Here is a 24303-nt window from a genome sequence, read left to right as displayed (position 1 = left end):
AAGCAAGGTTATATTTCAGAGCTTGTACAACTGCATGCGAACACTGAGTTTGGACGGAGCCCAAGCAGTTCTGTTGTAAAGTTCTTGAATTGTGAGGGTCCAGTCATCTGTTTAATTATAATCCTTCTCTGGGAGGAGATCTGTAAGATCTTTTCCTCTGTGCCCAGGTTTCTTGGGAGCTCTTAATATCCTCTAGTTCTTGTCCTTCCCCAAACCAGACTGGTCTCCTTTCAGCCTGCCTGGTGTTACAACTGTGTCCCAGAGTGGATTCTCTCAGACTCAATGCTGCCCTTCTTTTATCCTCCCAGAGAATAAGCATGTGAGAACTCAATGGGGCATGGGGAAATACTTCCACCAATGAACTTGCTCCTCTTAGAATTCCTAAGGTGTAAACTCCCTTTAAAGGCCGAACCAAAGGTCTGAGCCAGAGAACTGTCAAGTCAACCTGAGTTCTCACCTTGTAATCCTAACATCTCCCCCTTTCTTTTGATTTAGAACATAGGGTAGTCATGACCTTGAAACATAAATCCATCAATATGGGAGGTATTACACATAATTACATAAGCACATAGTAACATAATACATACTAGAAGTATGTAACAAATACCATGATCAAATAATCATAAATTGAGAATTTATAAATGTCCATAAGTCCATTGTCCATTAGTCTCATCTTGTGTGAGGAAGTCCAATGATTCCTGCTGGTTTTAAAGTTCTTTAACAGTCTTTTTATTAGCCATGCTCTTTCAATCTCAGATGTTTCTTAGATCTTCTCCTTTGTTTTGAGGTTTTTCTCTTTTTCTGTCTCTCTCCAGGTGCTTGTTGTTACCCATCTGTTTCCTTCTCCATCTATTTCCTTCTGTCTATTAAAATACAAGCAAACCCTCTCTCCCAGGCAGTTAACCTATCTAATTACCTTCTATTTACCACTTTCTCAATCTCTTCTCATCATCTGGCAATTACATTGGAGCTGTTTGCACTGGACACAGCCCTGTTGGTTTAAAAGGCCTGTATTCTCCCCAAGTGTAATCCAATTTTGCAATCTGATTGCCTTTTGGCTGACTTAAAAGGTAATCCCTTTCTGCCATGTGATTGCTTTTCTGCTGGTTGATCAAATCAGAGTCCTGACCTTCTAAAGGCTCTTTGGGTGTAATCTCAGTTGCCATCATTTTTTCCTGTATCTTTCATTAAGAATAAAACTTAAATTCCTTTTACTATTCCATGGTTATCAAAGCTTATTCTCTTCTTGGTTACTATGTCAACAAAGTGAAGATCCTTGATGTAATTCATGATCAAGTTTGAGAAGACATTAAAACTGTGAAAATAACCTTCCTGAGACAACTTCCACCAAAACTTTGCTGTCTTCTGTTGCTTTATTTCTTTCTTCCAAGAAAGGAACCAGCATTCAAGTCACCATCAGGAATGTCAGAAAGAAGAGGGCAAAGAGCCCTTTGGGATGGGAATCTCCCTGCATTGTAGACATTTCTCCAGGAATTGTTTGAGATGTATGAAAGACCCCATTTGTCCTGAGCTGGTGATGGCTTCAATTCTGGGGAAATATTCTTCTTTTATGAGTAGCATCATCTTCCAGAAGTGACCTTGGTCCTGTCTCATGAGTGCATTCCCACATACCTCTAAGAAGTCAAACAGAAGAGTGGCAGTCACATCTGAGAGAGGCTCCATATTCAAGATCAGTGCCAAGCATCGCCAGCCATGATTCAAGGGGTGAGCCCCTTGCCTATTTCCATAAGGCCAACAGAGTTGAATGATAGCAGCATAAATCATCCCAGACATGCGTTTCAGGAAATTATCCTGTTCGACTTTGGAATCCTTTACTAGGTAGCCAAGGAGCTTCTGATATTCTTCCAAGGCCATTCCCTCCTTAAAGGCTGGGTAGAAAAGCACAGAGTAAGGGCACTTTTTATGGAGATGGAGTTCCCAGATTCCTGATGCTACAACAGCAATGGGGAATGCTGCTTCATGGTGAGAAGCCACTTCTGTTTGTTTCACAAATTTCTCTGTAATGGACAAAGTCCAGTCCTTGTTGATGGTTCATCACTGACACAGCCCGACCTCCACAGTGAACAGCCTTTCCCAAAAGCAGACTGTTGATCTTATCAAATATTTCCTTTAGCTGGGAGATTGACAGGAATGGTGGCAGCTTTCTGCAGGTCCGTCTTAATCTTTTTAGTCTGATGATCTTTGCTGTTGGTTAACCCATCAAAGGCCAAAACACATTGACTGGCAGCATCCTGCAGCTGTTGGTACCACTGCATTGTACTGTCTACTGCTTCACCTGGACGCCTTCTCTCTGTTTTCCTCCTGGGGAATGGGTAGGAACTGGGGTCTCCTTCTCTGCTTTTGGCTGCTGCTGTAATTCCCTATGCTTCTGCTTGGCCTCTTCTTTGTCTCGTCTCCTCTCTTCAATAGCTTTGGAAATCTCCTGTTGCAAGCTGGTAAGCACCTGCCACATCTCCTGCAAGGCGCGCTCTGCCATGGCTTCATCCTCTGGGATAGGAAAACCTCTCTCACTGGTGGTCCAAATGATACCTGAGATAAGCCCACATAAATGGTTTCCTTTGCTTCCATAACTAGACAGGTCTATTCTCAGAAGGTCTTTGTGCTGATAATTAGGATCCAGCTGTTGGTTGAGCTGCAACACCTCCTCTTGAAGGGCATAGAGACGCCCCAAACAATCCTGATCTTCTTCCTTTCTAAGCCACTCTTGTTCTATCTGCCTCAACCACTGTTGTTCCTCTTCACGTAGCTTCAAGTTGAGAATCTTGGCTCTATGACGGTGTTCCTCTTTTAACTTCTGCTGACCTTGTGCTTCTTTGAAACTTTTCTCTATCACCTCATGAAGGTCCTGATATTCCTTGTGCTGTTCCAATGACTTTCGCTTATCAAACTGCTTCAGCTGCTCTGATGCCATTTCAGAGAAGACCCATACCTTCCTTTCATGCTCCTTTTGCCATTGCCTTAATCCTTTAGTTCCTTTCATCCTATGTACCTCCTCATACATTCGAATGCATCCCTCCACTTCCATTCCCTGGGAGGGACGAAGTACCACAAATTTTGCCTTGATGGTATTCATCCTGACTGTGAGTTCCACTTGCTGCTCTAAGGGAAACTGGTGAGGATACCTTTGCATGTCTGACAGGAGATTTGGGAATAGATAATACTTGGCCAGGAGCAGAAGATGGTGCTGAATTCTCAGAGAGAAGTTGATTCTGGTAAGAGTGAGGCAATCTGTAGTAAGTAGACAATTCTGGAAGGGACATACATTCTTCCAAAATCTCCTTGCCCCTTAGCAGCCAGTCACGATGGTAGGACAAGCACCCTTTGTCAGAACTCCTCAGAGCCTGCAGGGTCTCCCAACAGTGGCCGTCTGACGACATCACACCCCTACCCTGGCCGCAGGCCCCATGCCCACTCCAACTAGCAGCTCACAGAAGAACCGAATTGTAGTGTTCTGTCCTCTAGCAACTGTAATCCTTCTTTGGGAGGAGGTTTCTTTTCTGTTAATCCTTTTATCTTTGAGCAGGTTTCTTGGGAGACTTCTGGAGCTTCCAGCCAGAGTGAAGGTAGAACCTAGAATTTTCTTCTTCCTGAATCCTGGCTCTGAATCTGAATCTGAATGTCCTTGACTCAATCCAGACTGCTTCCTTCCCAACTGCCCTCCTCTTTTATCCTCCTAGAGAATGGGTTTGTGGGTACTCCAGGGGCTTGTGGGAACTACTTACAACCAATGAACTTGCTCCTTTTAAAGGTGTGTAAACTCCTCTTCAGAACTCATTTTAAAGGTGTGAAGTAAATGTGTGAACCCTGAGCTAGAGAATTGTTAAGTAGTAACTTAGCACCTAGTAAGTACCTAACATCTCCCCCTTTCTTTTGATTTAAAACATAAATCCTAACTCCTAAATTTAACTAACATTTAGAACATTAATCCTAACACTCTGTGACCAAGATCTTTGGTCTCTCACCTGAAAGAATAATGGCCGGATATTCTTCTGGCATGGGTGAAGTGATCAGCATGTTCCCTAGAAGAGTATTCATCCCCCAATCATACCCTCCTTGCTCAATAATGACAGTGTCCGTCTGAGCCTGGATGCCCCCCAGCACCTGGCTCCATATGTAAGGTCTCCCATGTCTCCATTGTTGCCAAACCTCAAGTAAATCCAGAAACCTTCCGCTATAATTAGCGGGCTGACTGGCTGAGAGGTGAATCAGGAAACCCTCTGCTCCTGCCCCCATAAATAGGGGCTGACTGGCTGGGAGGTGCCATGGCTCAGGTTTCTCTTCCAGAAAAGGATACAAAAATGTCTAACGGACACATGGCTTCCATGGGGGGTGGGGGAGGCAGACTCTAAATGGTACACACACACACTCACACACTCTCACATCACACACACACTCACAGACACACACCCAAGACAGTGACCAAGGGAAGAGCTCCCACCGGGGGCAGAACTTCCTTGGACATCCAAGGGTTTATCCTGGACAGGAACTCCATGAAGATCATGAGTATGGGAAGGCCTTCTGCCTTAAGGCAGAGCTCCTCCAACAGGACCCAGAGAGAAACCTCACAAATATAAGAAAGATGGCAACCCCCACCCCCACCCCCACCCCACCTGACAGCTGAACTTACTAGACATCAGATAATTCCTGGTGAAGAAAAACATCTTGAATGTAATAAACATGGGAAGGGATTTACCTACAGCTCCTCCCTGATTTCCCATTACACAATTCATACTGGATTCCACATATGGAAAGGCCTTTGGCCAGAGAACAATTTGTCAGCAGAGAATTCTGAGTGGGGCAAAACCTCAGAGATGTAAGGATTGTGGGAAAGGTTTCTTTCCCTGCCCCCTTATAATTGGTCTTTAATGTTTGCTTTTTGTTTCTCCTTGATTTTATATGTCTGATTGTCCATTAAGTTGTCTTTTTCTCAGGAATACCTGAAAGTCTTTCAATTCATTAAATGTCGCCCCCCACACACACACTTTTTTTCCATTCAGGATTATCCTCAGCTTTGCTAGGTAAATTATTCTTGGTTGCAAGCCCATCTCCTTTGCTCTTTGAAATGCAGTGGTCCAAGGATCTTTTAATATAGAAGCTTCTAGATCTTGTAATATCCTGATTACTTGTTTTCTTTCTTGTTGCTTATAGTATTTTCTCCATAACCTGGAAATTTTGAAACTTGGCTATAATTCTCCTATAAATTTTCATCTTGGGATTTCTTTCAGGTGGTGATCAGTGGCTTTTTTTACTTTTAATTTTCCCTCTTGTTTTAGTGTTCTGGGGCAATTTTCCTTAATACTTTTATGTAATATAATATCTAGGTTATTTTAAAAAAATCATAATTTTAAGATAGTGTTAGGATTACCAGGTGAGAATTCAGGTTGTCTGGACAATTACAAGGTGAGAACTCAGGTTGACTTGACAGTTCTCTGGCTCAGACCTTTGGCTCAGGCCTTTAAAGGGAGTTTACACCTTAGGAATTCTAAGAGGAACAAGTTCATTGGTTGTAAGTAATTCCCACAAGCCCCTGGGAGTACCCACAAGTCCATTCTCTGGGAGGATAAAAGAGGTAACATTGAGCCTGGAGACCAGTCTGGATTGGGGAAGGACAAGAGCTGGAGGAGATTTCAGAGCCAGGATTCAGGAAGAAGAAGAGGCTGGCTGGAGGCTCCAGAAGCCTCCCAAGAAACCTGCTCATAGAGGAAAGATTATACAGAAAAGAAACCTCCTCCCAGACAAGGATTACAACTGAGAGGCCATCAGAACATTACAAGATAGTCCAATAATTTTTATATTGTGTCTCCTTGAACTTGTTTCCAAATAAGTTGTTTTTCTAATGAGATATGTCACATTTGCTTCTATTTTTTCCTTTCTTTTGATTTTATTTCTTGGTAGTATAATACCATTATATTTTCTTTTGTCCAATTCTGGTTTTTTTATTATTTTCAAAATACATGCGAAGTTAGTTTTTAACATTTACTCTTGCAAAACCTTGGGTTCCAAATTTTCCTCCCTCCTCCTCACTCCCTCTGCCAGACAGCAGTTCAATCTATATTAAACATGTGCAATTCCTCTGCACATACCTCCACATCTATCATACTACACAAGAAAAATCAGATCAAAAAGGAAAAAAAAAAAAAAAGCAAACAACAAAAAAAGGTGAAAATACTAAGTTGTGATCACATTCATTGCCCACAGTCTCCCTCTAGGTGCAGATAGCACTCTCCATCCCAAGTCTACTGATCCATTTCTAATTTTTAAGGAGTTATTTTCTTAAGGTTTTGAATCTTTTCAATAGGTTGGCTTTCACGTGTTGCTTTTTCCTCTCCCCACCTAATTCCTCTACCTTATTTGATTTTTAAAGTCTCTTAAAAAGCTCTTTGAAGAACTCTTCTTGGGCTGGTGGCCATTTGACATTTTTCTTTGAAGTGGGAGTACCCTTTTTTTCCCCCACTGCAAAAACTCTGGTTCCCTGATCTCCCTCTTGTGGCTGTGAATTCCAGCCTTCTGCCCTGAGATGGAACATGAAACTAGGTACTCTGCTCTCCTGGGGGTGCTCCCTGCCAGCAGGTCCCTGTTGTGGGGAAGGTTTCACCCACAGTTCCTCCCCGATTTCCCATGACGGGAGTCCTCCTGCAGAGAGGCCACATACCTGCAATGACTGTGGGCAGAAAACAAAACTAATTTTTCATCAGAGAAATCCTATTAGGAAAAAAAAAAAATTTAAGTTAATGACTGTGGGAAGGCTTTCTTCCGTAGGTCAGAACTTCCTTCCCCTCACTGGATTCATATTGAGGAGAAACCGCATGAATGTAGTGAATGTGGAAAGATCTTCAACCAAAACCCGCCACTTATTTCTCAGCACAGAATTCATCCCTCTGGCTGGAGGACAGAACAAATTTATCGTCAAAGGGTTCATCCCCGAAAGAAACCTCATGTCAAGAATGTGGGAAGGCCTCCCATAAGTCAGAATGTACTTCCCAGCACAGGATTCACCCTGGGGAAAAAGCTTATAAATGGAACTAATGTGGGAAGGCTTACCACAGAAATTCACCCCTTACTTCCATTCACTCAGCAGAGAAACTATATGATTATAAAATAGCCTGAATAGAAGGATGGATGGGTGGGCAAAAAACCAGAAAGCCAATTAATTATTCACCTGCTAAACACTGCCCTGGAGATACCCTCCCTCAAGGACCAAGGTGAGAAAGAGAGACGGGATCAAAGAAAGCCGGGCTGGATCTCAAAGTTATAGGGGTGGTTCGGGGACCACACAGGAATTGTCTGACTAGAGAGAATGGCCTGAAACGAGCAGGGCGGGGCCTTCCTGAAAGAGTAGGCTGCCTGGTCAGAATGGTCAGGACACCAGAGCTGCAGAGCGGGAAGGGCTGAGCTCCTGGTACCTTCTGGGTCTCTAGCGTGGGCCAAGATGGCCCTGGAGGCTAGAGTGGCCTTTTGCCAGCAAGGGCAGCTTGACTCACCAAGAACCCATTCATACTGAAGAGAACCCTTTCCAATGGAACAGCTGGAATGCTCTGGCGACCCGTTTCCCAGACCTGAGGGGCAGCCAGCAGGCCATGCCCTGGTTTTGGTCTGACTACAGTCCTTGGCACTCCCCACACCCTCGGGCCACGTGCACTGCTTGGATCTGCACCAAGTGCTTGCTGAGGGATTTGGCTCCCTCATTTCCCAGGGCCATCCATCATTGCTCACTGTCCCTACACTTGGTGACTCCTCTTCCTGTCACAGGGCTCTGCAGAGTGGTCATGATCCCCAAGACTTAGGACAATGGCTGTTCCAATGGGACCCAGCACACTTGCCCTAGCCCAAAAACGCCAGCCATGAGCCCTAAGAGTGGCGCGTCCTGCTGAAGCCCACTTGCGTATCATATCTAAGCGCCGCCTTACTCCAACATGGTAAGCCCTGTTCTCCGGAGACGAATGAGAATGGTAGCGGTTTTTCCTCACTCTGAAGTCAATTCTGTGGCTGCTCTGGGTCTTGATCCTCCTGCCTCGGGCCTGCTGTTTGGCTCTGGCCATTTCCAGGCCAGAGACTGTTCTGGTTTCTGCAGAAAGGTGCACATTCCCATAGGCACAATCTATCGACTTCTCCTGGGAGGCAGCGTGTGTGCGTGTGTGTGTGTGTGGGGGGGGGGGGGCTAACCTCCCTGGGCCTCAGTTTCCACATCTGTCAATTGAAGGGCAGGGCCCAGGTGTCCTTCCAACCCTGGAGCGGTGGTCCTATACGCCAGCAAAGGATTTTGAGGTGCAGATTTTCTTTTCCTTCTCTTATTTTTGACATTCATTTTTGAGATTTTCAAGTTCCAAATTGTCTCCCTTCACCCGAATCCTAACAAAACAAAGTTCCATATTCACTAGGTGAGCATACATTTTTCTACCATGGTCAGCGTGTTGACTTGTTTTACTTATTACAAGGAAGAAATCCATCCAGGTGATTTTTTTAAAGCCTCCATAAAACTTGATGAAAATAAAAGGAATTCAGGCAGAATGTATCATTGAAAGTCAGAGCTTCAAACCAAAGGAGAATCTTGAGATATTTGCAAAGCCCCTGGCCTGGCACACAGTAGGCACTATAAGATGTTTATTCCCGTCCCTTCCCAGTGTCTTGAAAACCTGAGAATATCCCTCAGAAGAAATTGGTCAGTAGTGTCCAAGGCTCCAGAGCTCGGGGAGACCGAGGAGCAGAGGCCATCGGCCGGGGCAGCTAAGAGGTCCCTGTTGACTTTGGAAAGGGCAGTTTTGGCGGAATGAAGTCAGAGGCCAGTTGGAAGGGTTAAGATTTGAGGGGCAGCTAGGTGGCGCAGGGGATAGAGCCCAGCGCTAAAGTCAGGACTTGAGTTCAAATGTGACCTCAGACACTCAACACGTGGGCAAGTCACTTAACCCCAATCGCCCCCCCTCAAAAAAAAAAAAGCTTGAGCAGAAGTGGAGGCCCCACTGCAAGGAGCTGCCACAAGGGCTAAGTTAGCACAGATGAAAGGGACAAGAGACATGGGCTGCTTGTGGGCAGCGGAGAGAGGAAGATGAAAGCACGAGGAGGAATGAGGCAACTGGTGAGGGGGCAGGAGAAGGGCTCGTCTGGGGGGGGTTGGAGGAGAGGGGGGCTTTTCTATCCCTGAGTGACAGGAGACAATGAGGGGGAAAAGGAGCTCCGCAGCCTTGGCTGCAGAGGGTAGGAGAGGGACCACTGGGAAGGGTGAGAGGGTACGGAGGAGGCAGAGGATCGGTAGGGGCAGAGGGGCGTCCCTGGGCGTAATCGGGATGTAAGGAGGCGAGGCGCAGAATTGGTCCATCGGGGTCAAAATGGGGAGAGTGGCGAGTGCGAGGACGCGGCCTGGGAGAGAACTGAGGGATCAAGGGCCTGGAGATGATCTTTGTGGACGGGGCGGTTCTTTGGACAGTTGCCAGGAAAGCCCAGTTGGACACTGGGAGGAAGCAGCGATCCCACACTCCGGGGAGGCCGGGGGTGAAGGAAGGGGGGGCTGTCCTGGGGAGGGAGACAGGCGGAGGGCGTCACTGCCGGGACCACTGCGCTCTGCACCGGACCGGGGGAGCCGGAAGAGGCCCCGGGGGCGGGCAGGAATTGGAAGTCTCCTTTGCTTGGGTTTGGGGGCGTACAGACCCGTTCCTCCCCCATTGCGGCCATCTTCGGACCGCTCCGCATCATCTGGAAGCCACCTGGGGACGTCACGGGCGCCTTGGCGAGGTTCTGTCGGCCTGGAGCTGCGGACTCTTCAGCAACCCGGCGGCCGCCGCCCGCGCGCCCCTACCACACCCCGGAGGCCACCGACTGTGCGCCCCTTCCACACCCGGGAGGCCGCCGCCCGTGCGCCCCTTCCACACCCCGGAGGCCGCCGACCGTGCACCCCTTCCACACCCGGGAGGCGCCCGTGCGCCCCTTCCACACCCGGGAGGCGCCCGTGCGCCCCTTCCACACCCCGGAGGCCGCCGACCGTGCACCCCTTCCACACCCGGGAGGCGCCCGTGCGCCCCTTCCACACCCGGGAGGCGCCCGTGCGCCCCTTCCACACCCCGGGAGGCGCCCGTGCGCCCCTTCCACACCCCGGAGGCCACCGACCGTGCGCCCCTCGCCGACCGTGCGCCCCTTCCACACCCCGGAGGCCGCCGCCCGTGCGCCCCTTCCACACCCGGGAGGCCGCCGCCCGTGCGCCCCTTCCACACCCGGGAGGCCGCCGCCCGTGCGCCCCTTCCACACCCCGGAGGCCGCCGCCCCTGAGCCCCTTCCACACCCCGGAGGCCGTCAACCGTGCGCCCCTTCCACACCCCGGAGGCCGCCGCCCCTGCGCCCCTTCCACACCCGGGAGGCCGCCGCCCGTGCGCCCCTTCCACACCCGGGAGGCCGCCGCCCGTGCGCCCCTTCCACACCCCGGAGGCCGCCGCCCCTGAGCCCCTTCCACAGCCGGGAGGCCGCCGCCCGCGCGCCCCTTCCACACCCGGGAGGCCGCCGCCCGCGCGCCCCTTCCACACCCCGGAGGCCGCCGCCCGTGCGCCCCTTCCACACCCCGGAGGCCGCCGCCCGTGCGCCCCTTCCACACCCCGGAGGCCGTCAACCGTGCGCCCCTTCCACACCCGGGAGGCCGCCGCCCGCGCGCCCCTTCCACACCCCGGAGGCCGCCGCCCGTGCGCCCCTTCCACACCCCGGAGGCCGCCGCCCGTGCGCCCCTTCCACAGCCGGGAGGCCGCCGACCGTGCACCCCGAGGTTCCCTCGTTTGGGCCCGCATCGATGGGCGTTTTGGCGAACACGTGACACACATCGGCTCCCGCCTTCCCCTTACTCACTGACAAGGTGGGGGGATGGAGGCGAACCAGCTCGAGACCACCCGGGAGGCAGTGGTGCGGGGGAAGGGCAGGGCTTTGTAAGGGGGGGGGGGGGAGTCTCGGCAGGAGGAGGCCATTTCCGAACCTTTGAGCCCCGAGCCGGTTCCTTTGGGTCGGGCCGAGATGGGGAGGAGCTCCGGGCAAGTAAGCAGGCTCACTTAGGGGGTTTGGGGCGCCTGGCAGGGAGCCATTAAGCAGGGAAGGCTCCAGGCAGCCAGTCCGGGCCAGGCGCCTCACCCCTCTACACTTGGGCCGCCTGCCCTGCTCGGGTGTGGCTGGCCAGGCTGAGACCCGGGGGAAGGCCCCCACCCGCAGGCCCCGTCTCCCGTCCCTCCGCCAGGTCAGGCCCTCAGGCCCGCTTCTCCTTCCTTCCCTCCTCTCAAAGACCCTCCTTCTGACCATAATCTAAGGGAGGGGGCGAGCACCGGCAGAGGCGGGAGGCTGGGGGGCCAGCGTGGGGCAGCGCCATTCCCCTTCAGCCCCCCCCTCCGCCGCCGCCCTGGGTCTCCCGAAAAGCCGAAGTAAAAGCGGGCCGGAGGCTGCTCCCCGAGCCCCGCTCCGCCCCCAGCGCCTTCCGCCGGGCCCAGCACTGGGCTGACCCGACCACTCCCTCACAGGCCCAGGGTGAAAGCGACACCACAGCCCTTCAACTAAGCTAGAACCCGAAGCCCAGGACCCGCGGCTGCCTTCCCCGCCCCGCAAAAAGTGGGGCAGGCAGAGGGAGGGGCCGAAGCCAGTCCCACGTGACCCCGTGGGCTCCCGCCTCCCTGCAGCGGCGCCTTCGTCCTATTGGCCTCTTGGCGCCCTGGGGCGGGGGGGGGGGGGAGGGAAGGCTCTTTACTACCCTTCTACGCTCTACTTGTCACTCGTCTGAGTGTTCATTGGCTGGGCCCGCCTCCGTGTTTTCATTCTCACGTGAATCTTTCATATTGGTCATTGCTCATGACGTCCATCCTCCAGGGGCCCTCCGCAGACTCCAGTTCCACGCGACCCCTTTTCATTGGTCTTCCCAACTGCCGGTCGCCCGACCCCTTTACGCTCTCTGCTCTTATGGGTTCATTTTTCCAAGAACCCGCCCTACACCATTTGCTGATTGGGCAGCCTGTCCGCGACTCTTGCTTTTTCATCTCGAGTCACTGGATTCGCTCAAACCAACCTCCCGACCCTTGATTGGCCCCGACCTCCAGGGTTCCACCCCCGTTAGCCCTCTGATTGGATGCCACGATCATTCCATGAGGAAAAAATCCTGAGTGGGGTGGCTCTGAATTGGTCAAAGAGCGCGTCAGGAAAGGGGCGGGGCATCACTCTTCGAATTGGTCCATTTGTGTTTGGGGCGGGAAGAGTTCCACGTCCTTTGTACCCATTGGCCGCTCGCCTCTAGGGCGCGAGCAGGGCGTGCTGCCCTCTCGTCCGTGGATTGGCCAATTTACTGGGGGCCGGGATGGGGTGGGAGGGAGTGAAGGGGCGAGCCCCCATTAAAGGTACAGGAGGCGGCCAGACCGGCAGCGGCGGCCCCGGCCTCGGCAGCAGCGTCCCGGGCAGAGATGGCGCAGCGGGGCCTGGCGGCCGAGTTCTGGCAGGTGCCGGCGGTGACGCGCGCCTACACGGCAGCCTGCGTGCTGACCACAGCGGCCGTGGTGAGAGCCCGCCTCGGGGGTCCCCGCCCGTGGTTGTGTCCCCTCCCCCAGCCCCCGGGTCCCCTCGTCCCCTCCGCCCCTCGCCCCCGCCCCTCCTGTCACCCGCAGCCCCCGCGTCTCCCCTCCCCCTGTCCGGCCTGTCCCCAGCCGGCTCTCTGGCGTGTCCCCGCAGCAGCTGGAGCTCATCACCCCCTTCCAGCTTTACTTCAACCCCGACCTCATCTTCAGGAAGTTCCAGGTGAGCGGCGGGGGCGGGTCCGGGGCGGGGGCGGGGACGCCCCTGGGCCCGCCCCAGCCCCTCCTCCTCCTCCTCCTCCGCAGGTGTGGAGGCTCGTCACGAACTTCCTCTTCTTCGGGCCCCTGGGCTTCAGCTTCTTCTTCAACATGCTCTTCCTGTATCCTTGGCGGGTGCCGGGCGCGCGGAGTGGGGAGAGCCCGGCCGGCTGGGGGAGGGGGGCAGCCGGCTCCAGCGCCACCCTCCAGCCCCTCCGTTGGCCAGTTTCCGATAGCGCGCCAGCTACAGGTACTGCCGCATGCTGGAGGAGGGCTCCTTCCGCGGCCGCACGGCCGACTTCGTCTTCATGTTCCTCTTCGGCGGCGTCCTCATGACAGTATCCTTTGAGCCCTCCGCGCGGGGGGGGGTGGGGGGCGCGCGGGGGAGGGCCCCTCCACGCCGGGAGGGGGCGGGCAGGCCGGCCCCGCCCTGCAGGGAGAGCGCAGCCTGGCCCGCGTCTCCGGCGGCTCCCGCGGCGCTGGGGACGCTGAGGCGGCCGGGCCGGGCGGCCCCTCCTTGACTCCAGAGCCCGCAGCTCTTCGGGCTCGTGGCCAGCCTCTTCTTCCTGGGCCAGGCCTTCACCATCATGCTGGTGTACGTGTGGAGCCGCCGCAACCCCGCCCTGCGCATGAACTTCTTCGGGCTGCTCAACTTCCAGGCGCCCTTCCTGCCCTGGGTGCTCATGGCCTTCTCCCTGCTGCTGGGCAACTCCGTCCTGGTGGACCTGCTGGGTGAGGGGGCGGGGCGCCCCGGGGATGAGCCAAGAAGGCCCCAAGCGGCAAGGGGGGGGGCGCCCCTGGAGGAGAGGGCGCAGCCCCAGGGCCCGACCCCATCCCGAGGCTGCTCTCTCCCGCTCAGGGATCGCCGTGGGCCACATCTATTACTTCCTTGAAGACGTCTTTCCCAACCAACCCGGGGGCAAGAAGCTCCTGCTCACCCCCGGCTTCCTGTGAGTACGGGGACTCGGACTGGGGCCCCATCCCCCCCCCAGTCCCAACCGGCGGTTCTTGTCCCCGCCATGCAGGAAGCTGATCTTCGACACCCCTGAAGAGGACCCCAATTACAGACCCCTTCCTGAGGAGCGGCCGGCGGGGGACCCCGGGGACCAGCAGTGACCACTTCCTCCTTCCGGCCCGGCTCTAGTCAGGCCCGGGGCCTCCCCTGCCCCCCGGGCCCCTCTCTGGGAAAGGAGAGCGGTGGGGTGGGGCGAAGGCTCTAATAAACACTTGGCAGCATCCACACAAGCTTGGTCTCCGGTGCCTTCTTGCCCGAGCCCGGCGCTTCCCGGGCATATTTCCAGGCTTCTCCCAGGGAAGGCGACTGTCGCCCATTTATTTGGAGCCGCCCTGGCGCTGCAGGGGTCACGGGTCAGCCTCTCTGGCAAAGGGGCAAGGGTCCCCGAGGCCCCAAACCGGAGGGGGCTCCCTGAACACCCAAGAGCCTCTTCCTCCAGGCAGGATGCCCCAGGGGTCTCCCGGGGCTGCACTGCCCACCTGCATTGGGGGTGGCCGCGGACAGGGAGGCAGGAAGCGGGGCACGGGCCTCTGCAGGTCTTCAAGGTGGCGTGGGAAGTGCCTCCTCACGCCCGCCCCAGAGGGCAGGGCCGGCTCCGTACCCCCCCCAGAACAGGCTGAATAAACGTTTCTCCACTCTCGGGCTCCAAACCAGCCTTCTTGATGGGCACGGGCCCTTGCCAGCGGCCAGCCCTTTGTCCTCAGGGGGAGGTCTGCCCCGTTCCCAGGCTGTCTCTGCCCAACCCTGGTCCCCGAGCGCTCCCTTGTCGGCCGTGCAGGTGGAGGCCCCCTCCCTCCCCGCTCTTAGGGGTCAGGTCCATCCCCCAGGCCCCCCAAGGGACACAGTATCAGGAAGCCCACCTCAGCATATGACAAAGTCCTTGGCACGGGCCTGGCACCAGTGGGCACCGAACCCTGCACTCCCCCGGATGCCCAGTGCCAGCCTCTGCTAAGGAAGTGAACATCGGAGATTCTCTTTATTTAAAAAACCTTCCTAGCTGTGCCCGGGGCACCTATACACACAAACAGAAGCCCGGCAGACCCGATGGCCTTCCCGCACCTCCCCTGAGCCGGGCCAGGGACGGAGTCCTCGGCCGGGCAGGGCGACGGGGCCCCCTCCCCTGCAGCCTCCTCTGGCCCCATCTTCAGAGCCGTGACGGTGAGGGCCGGCGGGCAGCTACCAGGCGGGCGCGGTGTTGGCCAAGCGCCTCATCCTCCTGGGGAGCAGAAGGGACGGTCAGCGCGGGCCCCCACTTTCGGGCTTCCCCTATGGCCGGGGGTGAAGGTCCCCCACCCCCACCCCCGCCAGGCGGGGTCAGGGCACCTGGTGTTCCTGTCCTGGTCCCGGATTTTCTTCTCCATCTCGGCGTCCGTCAGGGTCTCCAGGAGGGGGCACCACTGGTCGGCGTCGCCGGTGTTGCGAATGGCGATCTCCACGGTGGGCAGAGGGTTCTCACTGAGGGAAGGCACAGACCCCGAGGTGGGCGGGCCTTGCCCCCAAGGCCCAGGTCTGAGGTGCCTGCCCGGGCCTCCAGGACCCCTCCCCGCCATGCCATAGGAGTGCTTCGGAGTCCTCTGCCTGGCCTGCGCTCCTGCCCTCCACCGGCTCCCCTCCCCCAGGGATCCCCAAAGACCCCAGTGAGATCATGGCGGGCAGCAAGCCGCCATTTTGGCCAGGACCTCTGCACCCGTGAAGGGAATCTCCGCCCTGGGAATACTCGTCCCCGAAGGCCGCAGCGGGGCTAGCGATCCCCAGGCCGTGAGGCCACGCTGGCCGTGGGGCCCCGGGCCCGCCATCCTCCATGACAAAGCTCTCCTCGCGGCCTGGCCCAGAGCGGACTCCAAACCCCGATCCTGCCCCCTCCCCCACACGTGGGTGACTGGCAGGAGCCCCCGGGGCGTCTGACCCCAAGCAGAGCTGAGCCCGGGGCTGACTCAGGCCCCCCGTGGCCCCCACCTGAAGGCGTAGGTCTTCTGGTGCCAGCTGAGCTGGCCGCGGATGCTGTAGGCGATGGTGGTGACGAACTCGCCGCCCAGGCCCAGCTCGGAGCAGAGCTTCAGCGCGAACTTCTCCGGGGAGTTCTCCTTCTCCGACATGTCCCACTCGAACTGGTCCACCAGGGAGATGTTGCCCACGTGGATGTTGAGCTGCACACAGCGCAGGGTCAGGGCCCGGCCCCGCCGCCCCGCCCCGCCCCCCCGCACGCCCCCGGCCCCCCCACCTTGATGATGACCCGCTGGTCCGACTGGTCCTCCAGGAGGCTGTCGGTGGGGTAGGACTCGATCTGCTGCCGGATGGCCGAGGCGATGGCGGGCACGAAGGTGAGGGGGTTCAGGTCGAGGTCGTCGCAGAGAATCTCCGAGAACATCTCAGGGGTCATCAGCTTCTCTGTGATCGGGGGGGAGGGGGAGCCTGTGGGTGCCCGGCCCCCTGCCCTGCCCGGGACACTGGCAGCAGAGCACGCGGGGGCTGGGCCTAAGCTGACAGAAGCCTCCACCACCCCATCCTGTGCATGACCTGAAGGACCACGGCCCCCCCCAGGGCAGCCCGACGCAATGGCGTCCACTCAGACCCCCGGATCTTTTTCAGAGGCTGGGGATAGGCCCCAGGGCATCTGTGGACAGCGTGAGGGCGGTGGCAAGCTCCCCTCAGAGCACGCCGGCCTCCTCAATGCCAGCAGGGCCTCCCTGGAGGTGGCGATTTTCCCAGGGAGTGAGTCCCCCCAGGTGTGGAGGCTTGGCTGGAGCTCAAGGTCCCAAGGGGGCGCTCCAAAAGGAGGCGAACACTGAGCCCCGCCCCCCAAAGCCAAGGACCACAGGGGAGGAAGAACAAGAGGTCAAGAGCGACGCCTGGTGCAGGGGGAGCTGAAGCAGCTCTGATGCATCCTGGGTGCGGGGCCCCAAGGCCTCCACAGCAGCCCCCCATCCCATCCCCTTTTCCCATGTCCCAGCTCCTGCACGTGCCGGGCCCAGCGCACCCCTTCCCGACCCCTCGTGGGCTTTCCCATCGCACATCAGCGCCCGCAAAATGCAGGTCAGGAGGGCACGAGTCCCCGAGGCCGGGCGTCCGGACCTCTGGCAAGACAGCTGGGCCCCAAGCTCCAAGACCGGCTCCAAACCTGGGACCCGGCCCAGCTCTGCCTCTGTTTCCCCTCCACGGAGAGGGGAGCAGTGAGCTTCTCTCGGCACCTTCCCCCCCCGGGCTGAAAGGAGGGTGGAGGTGGACAAGGGGCAGCAAGACCACCACAGACTCGGGCCGCTCCTGGCCCGTTCCCTTTCCTCTCTGCCATCTGGGCTGGGCTTGGGGGGAGGGGGCCCTGTCCGAACACGACCCGGAGCAGCCCACCCAGCTCCAGGGCTGTCAGCCACGAGCTGCCGGGTCCTTCGCTGCCCGGGGCTTCCCATCTGATGAGGACTGAAGGGGGGACCCCAGAGGGCGCCCTCCGTCCAGGTCCCCCCGTCCTGACCCTGCCTAGCCTAAGGCAGGCCCCTCGACGGGGCCTCCTCCTCCTCCCAAGTATCCCCAAGCAACGAACAATCTCCAGACGGACAGACTGACGGGAGGATGGATGAAGGAAGCTAGACAGTGGACGGACAGATGAATGGATGGACTGACACACGGATGAGGAGGGGAAGGACTGACCGACAGACGGGTGAATGGACGACGGATGGACTGAAGAATGGACGGACAGCTGGATGAGAAATAGTGTGGACAGACGGACAGATGGACGGAAGGACACAGGCCATGAAAGGCGGCACTTCTGCTCTGCCCTCAGCAGGCCAGCCTCTTTCCACTTGGTCAGCCAGGAGCCAGAGCTCTTGGGGAGGGTGTCCCCTTACACCCGCACCCCGAGAGCGCCATCTTGCCCCGTCTCCAGCCGGCCATCTGCCCAGCAGCCCCCTCTGCGGGGAAGGCCTCCCCTTCCTCGAGGCCACAGGGCCCAGTCCTCTGCCTGACAAGCTGTGTCCGTCCCTCCTCGCTGACCTGCCCTCCTGGCAGCTCCCCCGCAGGGTGCGGGTTCCCGGCTTTCCGGGGTCACCTGCCCCTCCCCGAGCAGTCTGGCTTGGCCCGGAGGGTCCACGTGAGGAAGGAGCCGGCCAGGCTGCTGGGGGTCCGAGCCACAGGCAGGGAGGCAGCAGGGACAACAAAGTCCCTCCAAAACCCAGGACTTGGCCCTTACGCGCTCAAAAGTGCGGCTCTGGTGGCTCCCCGGGCTGCCCCCGTACCGTTCATGTTCCACGTGAAAGCGTCTCTCAGCTTCTGCCCGTCGATCTCCATGTCCAGCCTGATCGGGACCAGAACCTCGGGCTGGGACGCGTTCTCGTGGATCACCGCGGGGTCGTGGTCATCGAAGCTGAAGAGCAAGAAGGAGGGCCGTAGCAGCAGGGCCGGCGGCCGGGCGGGTTCGGCTCACCAGCTGCCCCGGGGCGCTCTCAGCGAGGGCCCTCTGCCCGCCTCCAGGCCCTCCTGGGCCCCGGCGCCCCAGGCTCACCAGAGAGGAAAGGTCCTCTTCTTATCTCGGCCCATGCGGTTCCTGTTGATGGTGGTGGAACAGGGCACGGCGTCCAGGTGGTGGGAGCTGTTCGGCAACGTGGGCACCCACTGGCTGTTCCTCTTGGCCTTCTGTTCCCTGGAGGAGAGGAAGGAGGGAGGAGGGGAGGAAGGCCGAGTTTCCCTGCAGGGCCGGGCTGTCCCAGGGCAGGAGCCCCTCCCAGCTGACCGCGAATACGGTCAAAGAAAGCCAGAGGAAGGGGTCTGACCGAAGGTGCCCCCCCCCCAGGTGACACAGTCAGCCGGAACCCAGGGCAGGGCCCACTTCGATGCCTCCGCGCCTCCCCGCCCAGAGGCTGCGCTTGAGGCCCCGGGTCCCCCCCGGCCCCGGTACCTGAGGTAGGTGGGAGGCTCCGTGCTGATGGACACGGCCTTGTACTTCTCGTCATTGCCGTCCAGTATCTCCTCGACCTCGGAGGCTTTCAGCAGGGTCACGCTGGTGGCCAGGGTGGTGTAGCCGTGATCTAAACCCAGAAAGGCACGGCTGCCACCCCGCGGGACGCCCCGGCCGCGTCCAGGAGGGCATGCACGCCGCAGGCGGGACCCCCAAACCCCGGCCGGGGGCGCCGCCAAGCCGGCTCGCAAGAGTCTCACCCCGCCGGCCCCCGCCCCCGGAGCGGACCCGCAACGCACCACGGACACGACCACAGACACGGACACGGCCACCGAGCGACAAGGACGCCCCCCCAAGCACAGGCGTGCCATGCCACGGACATGCGTCGAGCCTGGCGTGGTTGGCGACTCGAGCCTCCCCAAGCACGCCGCGGGCTGCATCCAGTCACTGGGTACGTCGACATGCCCACAGCCACACGGGAAAGCGCTTTAAGGACCGAGGCGTCTTCGCGGCCCGGCTCCCGGCCCCCTGCCCCGCCCCCAGCCCGTCACCCGCTCCCCCACGAAGACGCCCCGGGACCCTAAAACGCTTTAACATCTCTCTCGAGGCAGTTTGGAAACAGGCTTACAAACCCTTGTGAAGACGCACCCTTAGCGCTAGGTTTGGATTTTTTACCATGTGACGACGCCACAATTTTCTTCCTCTCCTCCACGGTGGCAAGGCGCCTCCACAGGGAGGGGTACCTCTTGTACAGAGACCCCCGGAACATGCGCAAGTAGTTCCCCACCTGCCGGGAAGAGAGAGACTCAGAGCCGGAGACCGAGGCAGAAATGATGGGGCTGGAGATGATGGAGAAGGAGGTGGAGCAAGAGACAGAAATGGAAAAAGAGAAAGAGAAAGACAGAAATGGAGACGGGGATGATGGAGAAGGAGGTGGAGCAAGAGACAGAAATGGAGACGGGGATGATGGAGAAGGAGGTGGAGCAAGAGACAGAAATGATGGGGCTGGAGATGATGGAGAAGGAGGTGGAGCAAGAGACAGAAATGGAGAAAGAGAAAGAGAAAGACAGAAATGGAGACGGGGATGATGGAGAAGGAGGTGGAGCAAGAGACAGAAATGGAGACGGGGATGATGGAGAAGGAGGTGGAGACCGAGGCAGAAATGATGGGGCTGGAGATGATGGAGAAGGAGGTGGAGCAAGAGACAGAAATGGAGAAAGAGAAAGAGAAAGAGAAAGACAGAAATGGTGACGGGGATGATGGAGAAGGAGGTGGAGACCGAGGCAGAAATGGAGACGGGGATGATGGAGAAGGAGGTGGAGCAAGAGACAGAAATGGAGAAAGAGAAAGAGAAAGAGAAAGACAGAAATGGAGACGGGGATGATGGAGAAGGAGGTGGAGCAAGAGACAGAAATGGAAAAAGAGAAAGAGAAAGACAGAAATGGAGACGGGGATGATGGAGAAGGAGGTGGAGCAAGAGACAGAAATGGAGACGGGGATGATGGAGAAGGAGGTGGAGCAAGAGACAGAAATGATGGGGCTGGAGATGATGGAGAAGGAGGTAGAGCAAGAGACAGAAATGGAAAAAGAGAAAGAGAAAGACAGAAATGGAGACGGGGATGATGGAGAAGGAGGTGGAGCAAGAGACAGAAATGATGGGGCTGGAGATGATGGAGAAGGAGGCGGAGCAAGAGACAGAAATGGAAAAAGAGAAAGAGAAAGACAGAAATGGAGACGGGGATGATGGAGAAGGAGGTGGAGCAAGAGACAGAAATGGAGACGGGGATGATGGAGAAGGAGGTGGAGCAAGAGACAGAAATGATGGGGCTGGAGATGATGGAGAAGGAGGTGGAGCAAGAGACAGAAATGGAGAAAGAGAAAGAGAAAGACAGAAATGGAGACGGGGATGATGGAGAAGGAGGTGGAGCAAGAGACAGAAATGGAGACGGGGATGATGGAGAAGGAGGTGGAGACCGAGGCAGAAATGATGGGGCTGGAGATGATGGAGAAGGAGGTGGAGCAAGAGACAGAAATGGAGAAAGAGAAAGAGAAAGACAGAAATGGAGACGGGGATGATGGAGAAGGAGGTGGAGACCGAGGCAGAAATGGAGACGGGGATGATGGAGAAGGAGGTGGAGCAAGAGACAGAAATGGAAAAAGAGAAAGAGAAAGACAGAAATGGAGACGGGGATGATGGAGAAGGAGGTGGAGCAAGAGACAGAAATGATGGGGCTGGAGATGATGGAGAAGGAGGCGGAGCAAGAGACAGAAATGGAAAAAGAGAAAGAGAAAGACAGAAATGGAGACGGGGATGATGGAGAAGGAGGTGGAGACCGAGGCAGAAATGATGGGGAAAGAGACAAAGATGGAGAAAATAGAAATGGAGAGATGGAGACGGAGATGATGGAGACTGAAATGTCGAAAGAGGCCGTTGGAGACAGATGATGGAGAGAGAGGCAGAAAAGATGGAGAAGGAGATGGAGGAAGAAATAGGAGAGACAGAGATGATGGAGACAGAGAAGATGGAGGCAGAAATGACGGAGCTGGAGATGGAAATGGAGAAAGAGCCGGGCGGGACGGAATAAGCAGAGACGCGGCGGTGCACCCGGACACGGGACAGTCGGCTACGGAAAGGGGGGCGGGGAGCTTGGGGGGGGGGTCAAGGAGAAGTCAAAGCAGGTCCGGGCCCCGCTGTGGTCAGGGGGGGGGGCAGGGCCTGGGAGCCCCTCACCGATGGTCAGCACGAAATAAGCGCCCACTGTTTGCAGAGCGCGGCCTGTCGGGGTGAGGGGCGCCTCTCCTCGCCTCCAGGACCCCCTCGGACCGTCGGACTCCTCTCCACCCCCGCCCCGGCCGGCGGCCCCCTCGGACCCCGTGGCTCTTCCTCACCTCCGACCCGATCATGTAGAACTCGCCGTCCTCCTCCAGCTGGAACTTCACCGGCTTCTGGCCGAACGTCTTGCTCAGGGCCATCATCATCATCGCGCCGGGGCCCGGTCCCCTCGGACCCAGGCCGCCCGCTGCCCGCTGGAACCCCCGCCGCCTCAGCCGCCTCCGCCGCCGCCGCCGCCCACACCCGCCAGGCCGCGCCGCTCACTGCGCAAGCGTACGCGACGACAGCGGCGGCGGGGAAGCGTGCGCGTGCGCGCCTCTCCGCGGGTCATTTGCGCCTGCGTGCTGCGTCCGTGCGCGTCACCCGCGCCTGCGTGCTGCGTTTGCGCGCGCCGCGCCCGTGCGTGACGATTTCGACGTGCTTCCCCGTGCGCGTGCGAGGGGAGCGCGTCCGCTTGGGGCGCGACGCAGACAAAGAGCCGGCTCCGCCCCTGCCCCGCCCCCAACCTCCGCCCGGACTCGGACAAAAGAACCGGGCGTGGCGCCCCCCACTGCCGCTGACTCGCCGCCTCTGGCCCCGCCCCCAGCCTCGGCCCTCCCGGAGCCAGAACAAAACAAACGGGGCTCGGCCCCGCCCAGACCCCCACGTGGTGTCTTTAGGGGCTCCGCCCGTCCTGCCTCAGTTTCCCCAGTTCTGCAGGGCCCACGAAACCACACGCTCTTGTTGGACCCTGACGGGACAGACTCCTTTCCTTCCCTGCGGGATCCCGAGTACAGCATCCCGGGGTGCGGGATCTAAACGTCCCGCTGCCCTCTCTCCCGCGCCCCGCGCCCTCCCCGCAGAGGGCCTCCCCCCTCCGTGCCCCTCCCCCTCCGGAGCCTCAGTGAGCAGGACACTCCCCCCCACCCCCGCCAGGAGCCCCGCCCCGTCTCTCTCCCCTCCCCTCCCCCGCAGAGGACCGTCCCTCGAGTCTCCTCCGGGGGGCCCCCCCCCCAAGCTGAGCTTGAGCACAGCTCCCAGCATGCTCTCCTGACCTGACCCGCCCCCCCTGCTCCTCAGGAGAGTCCCCTAAAGGCTCGGCTCCTCTGTCCCTTCCCCAAACAAGCTGAGCTACGCGGGCGCCGTCCTGGAGCCGCCCCGTCTCCCACTCTTTTACATCGCTCAACCCGCACCCCAAGGCTTCCGCAGCCTCATCTCAGAGCAAGGGGAGGCCGCTGGCCCGGAGGTCCTCGTCCCCCACCTCCCCTCGTCTCGTGCCCCTGGGCGGCCACCCGGCCCTCGCGTGTCCCGGCCCTCGCGTGTCCCGGCTGGGGGGACTGGCCCTGGGTCCTTTTGGCTCTTGCCGCCCTCCAGCCCCCAGGGTTGAGCCAAGGATGGCCTCTCCTGAGGGAGCTGCGGAGCGCGGGGTCCGGGCCGTTCCGGGCTGCTTCCTGGGACTCCTGGGTCCTGGGGGAGGAAGCTCCTCCCCCAGCAACCCCCAAAGTCTCCTTTTGCCGCGTGAGGCGCTCCCACTGCCGCGCTCAGCAGCGTCTGCGGCTCCCACTGCCCCGCACGCTGCTCCCACTGCCGCGCTCAGCAGCGTCTGCGGCTCCCACTGCCCCGCGCGCTGCTCCCACTGCCCCGCGCGCTGCTCCCACTGCCGCGCTCAGCAGCGTCTGCGGCTCCCACTGTCCCGCGGCTGCTCCCACTGCCCCGCGCGCTGCTCCCACTGTCCCGCGCGCTGCTCCCACTGCCGCGCTCAGCAGCGTCTGCGGCTCCCACTGCCCCGCGCGCTGCTCCCACTGTCCCGCGCGCTGCTCCCACTGCCGCGCTCAGCAGCGTCTGCGGCTCCCATTGCCCCGCGGCTGCTCCCACTGTCCCGCGGCTGCTCCCACTGCCCAGCGCTGCTCCCACTGTCCCGCGCGCTGCTCCCACTGCCGCGCTCAGCAGCGTCTGCGGCTCCCATTGCCCCGCGCGCTGCTCCCACTGTCCCGCGCGCTGCTCCCACTGTCCCGTGCGCTGCTCCCACTGCCGCGCTCAGCAGCGTCTGCGGCTCCCACTGCCCCGCGCGCTGCTCCCACTGCCCCGCGCGCTGCTCCCACTGCCGCGCTCAGCAGCGTCTGCGGCTCCCACTGTCCCGCGGCTGCTCCCACTGCCCCGCGCGCTGCTCCCACTGTCCCGCGCGCTGCTCCCACTGCCGCGCTCAGCAGCGTCTGCGGCTCCCACTGCCCCGCGCGCTGCTCCCACTGTCCCGCGCGCTGCTCCCACTGCCGCGCTCAGCAGCGTCTGCGGCTCCCATTGCCCCGCGGCTGCTCCCACTGTCCCGCGGCTGCTCCCACTGCCCAGCGCTGCTCCCACTGTCCCGCGCGCTGCTCCCACTGCCGCGCTCAGCAGCGTCTGCGGCTCCCATTGCCCCGCGCGCTGCTCCCACTGTCCCGCGCGCTGCTCCCACTGTCCCGTGCGCTGCTCCCACTGCCGCGCTCAGCAGCGTCTGCGGCTCCCACTGCCCCGCGCGCTGCTCCCACTGTCCCGCGCGCTGCTCCCACTGCCGCGCTCAGCAGCGTCTGCGGCTCCCATTGCCCCGCGCGCTGCTCCCACTGTCCCGCGCGCTGCTCCCACTGTCCCGTGCGCTGCTCCCACTGCCGCGCTCAGCAGCGTCTGCGGCTCCCACTGCCCCGCGCGCTGCTCCCACTGTCCCGCGCGCTGCTCCCACTGCCGCGCTCAGCAGCGTCTGCGGCTCCCACTGTCCCGCGGCTGCTCCCACTGCCCCGCGCGCTGCTCCCACTGCCCCGCGCGCTGC

General features: G+C 58.9%; 2 protein-coding genes and 1 pseudogene across 4 annotated transcripts; 1 reads left to right on the top strand and 2 right to left on the bottom strand.

Moving 5' to 3' along the window:
- Window positions 1–186: 186 nt before the first annotated feature.
- On the bottom strand, window positions 187–4619 carry LOC141556661 (mRNA export factor GLE1 pseudogene; annotated as a pseudogene).
- A 7729-nt stretch (window positions 4620–12348) lies between these two features.
- On the top strand, window positions 12349–14036 carry DERL3 (derlin 3). Of its 2 annotated transcripts, none has more exons than XM_074291138.1 (7): window positions 12349–12518; window positions 12694–12756; window positions 12840–12913; window positions 13036–13129; window positions 13328–13523; window positions 13651–13741; window positions 13817–14036. In XM_074291138.1, the coding sequence occupies exons 1-7, from the start codon at window positions 12426–12428 to the stop codon at window positions 13905–13907; spliced, it is 702 nt and encodes a 233-aa protein (XP_074147239.1). In that variant the 5' UTR covers window positions 12349–12425; the 3' UTR covers window positions 13908–14036. The 2 variants fall into 2 exon arrangements, with proteins under 2 accessions (XP_074147239.1, XP_074147230.1); XM_074291129.1 differs by having other exon boundaries at window positions 12691–12756.
- A 727-nt stretch (window positions 14037–14763) lies between these two features.
- On the bottom strand, window positions 14764–21797 carry SMARCB1 (SWI/SNF related BAF chromatin remodeling complex subunit B1). 2 transcript variants are annotated; one of them, XM_074291117.1, is made up of 9 exons: window positions 21581–21797; window positions 19367–19478; window positions 18692–18821; window positions 18299–18436; window positions 18033–18160; window positions 16028–16194; window positions 15763–15953; window positions 15130–15261; window positions 14764–15022 (listed from the first exon to the last, which is right to left on the bottom strand). In XM_074291117.1, the coding sequence occupies exons 1-9, from the start codon at window positions 21671–21673 to the stop codon at window positions 14983–14985; spliced, it is 1131 nt and encodes a 376-aa protein (XP_074147218.1). In that variant the 5' UTR covers window positions 21674–21797; the 3' UTR covers window positions 14764–14982. The 2 variants fall into 2 exon arrangements, with proteins under 2 accessions (XP_074147218.1, XP_074147208.1); XM_074291107.1 differs by having other exon boundaries at window positions 19340–19478; window positions 21581–21768.
- Between the last annotated feature and the right edge of the window lie 2506 nt (window positions 21798–24303).

The sequence above is a fragment of the Sminthopsis crassicaudata genome, chromosome 1 (genome assembly GCF_048593235.1).
Source record: "Sminthopsis crassicaudata isolate SCR6 chromosome 1, ASM4859323v1, whole genome shotgun sequence".
Taxonomy (NCBI): Eukaryota; Metazoa; Chordata; class Mammalia; order Dasyuromorphia; family Dasyuridae; genus Sminthopsis; species Sminthopsis crassicaudata.
The sequence above is the reverse complement of the archived record's forward strand: the minus strand, read 5'-3'. Positions and strand labels throughout refer to the sequence as shown.

Coding starts and splice junctions, on each gene's coding strand:
- DERL3 (XM_074291129.1), top strand. CDS start 12,426: ATGGCGCAGCGGGGCCTGGCGGCCGAGTTCTGGCAGGTGCCGGCGGTG. Junction 12,519..12,690: donor TGCTGACCACAGCGGCCGTG/GTGAGAGCCCGC, acceptor GTGTCCCCGCAG/CAGCTGGAGCTCATCACCCC. Junction 13,130..13,327: donor TCGGCGGCGTCCTCATGACA/GTATCCTTTGAG, acceptor CAGAGCCCGCAG/CTCTTCGGGCTCGTGGCCAG.
- SMARCB1 (XM_074291107.1), bottom strand. CDS start 21,673: ATGATGATGATGGCCCTGAGCAAGACGTTCGGCCAGAAGCCGGTGAAG. Junction 18,161..18,298: donor AAGAGGACCTTTCCTCTCTG/GTGAGCCTGGGG, acceptor CTTGCTCTTCAG/CTTCGATGACCACGACCCCG. Junction 15,954..16,027: donor ACCAGCGGGTCATCATCAAG/GTGGGGGGGCCG, acceptor CGCTGTGTGCAG/CTCAACATCCACGTGGGCAA.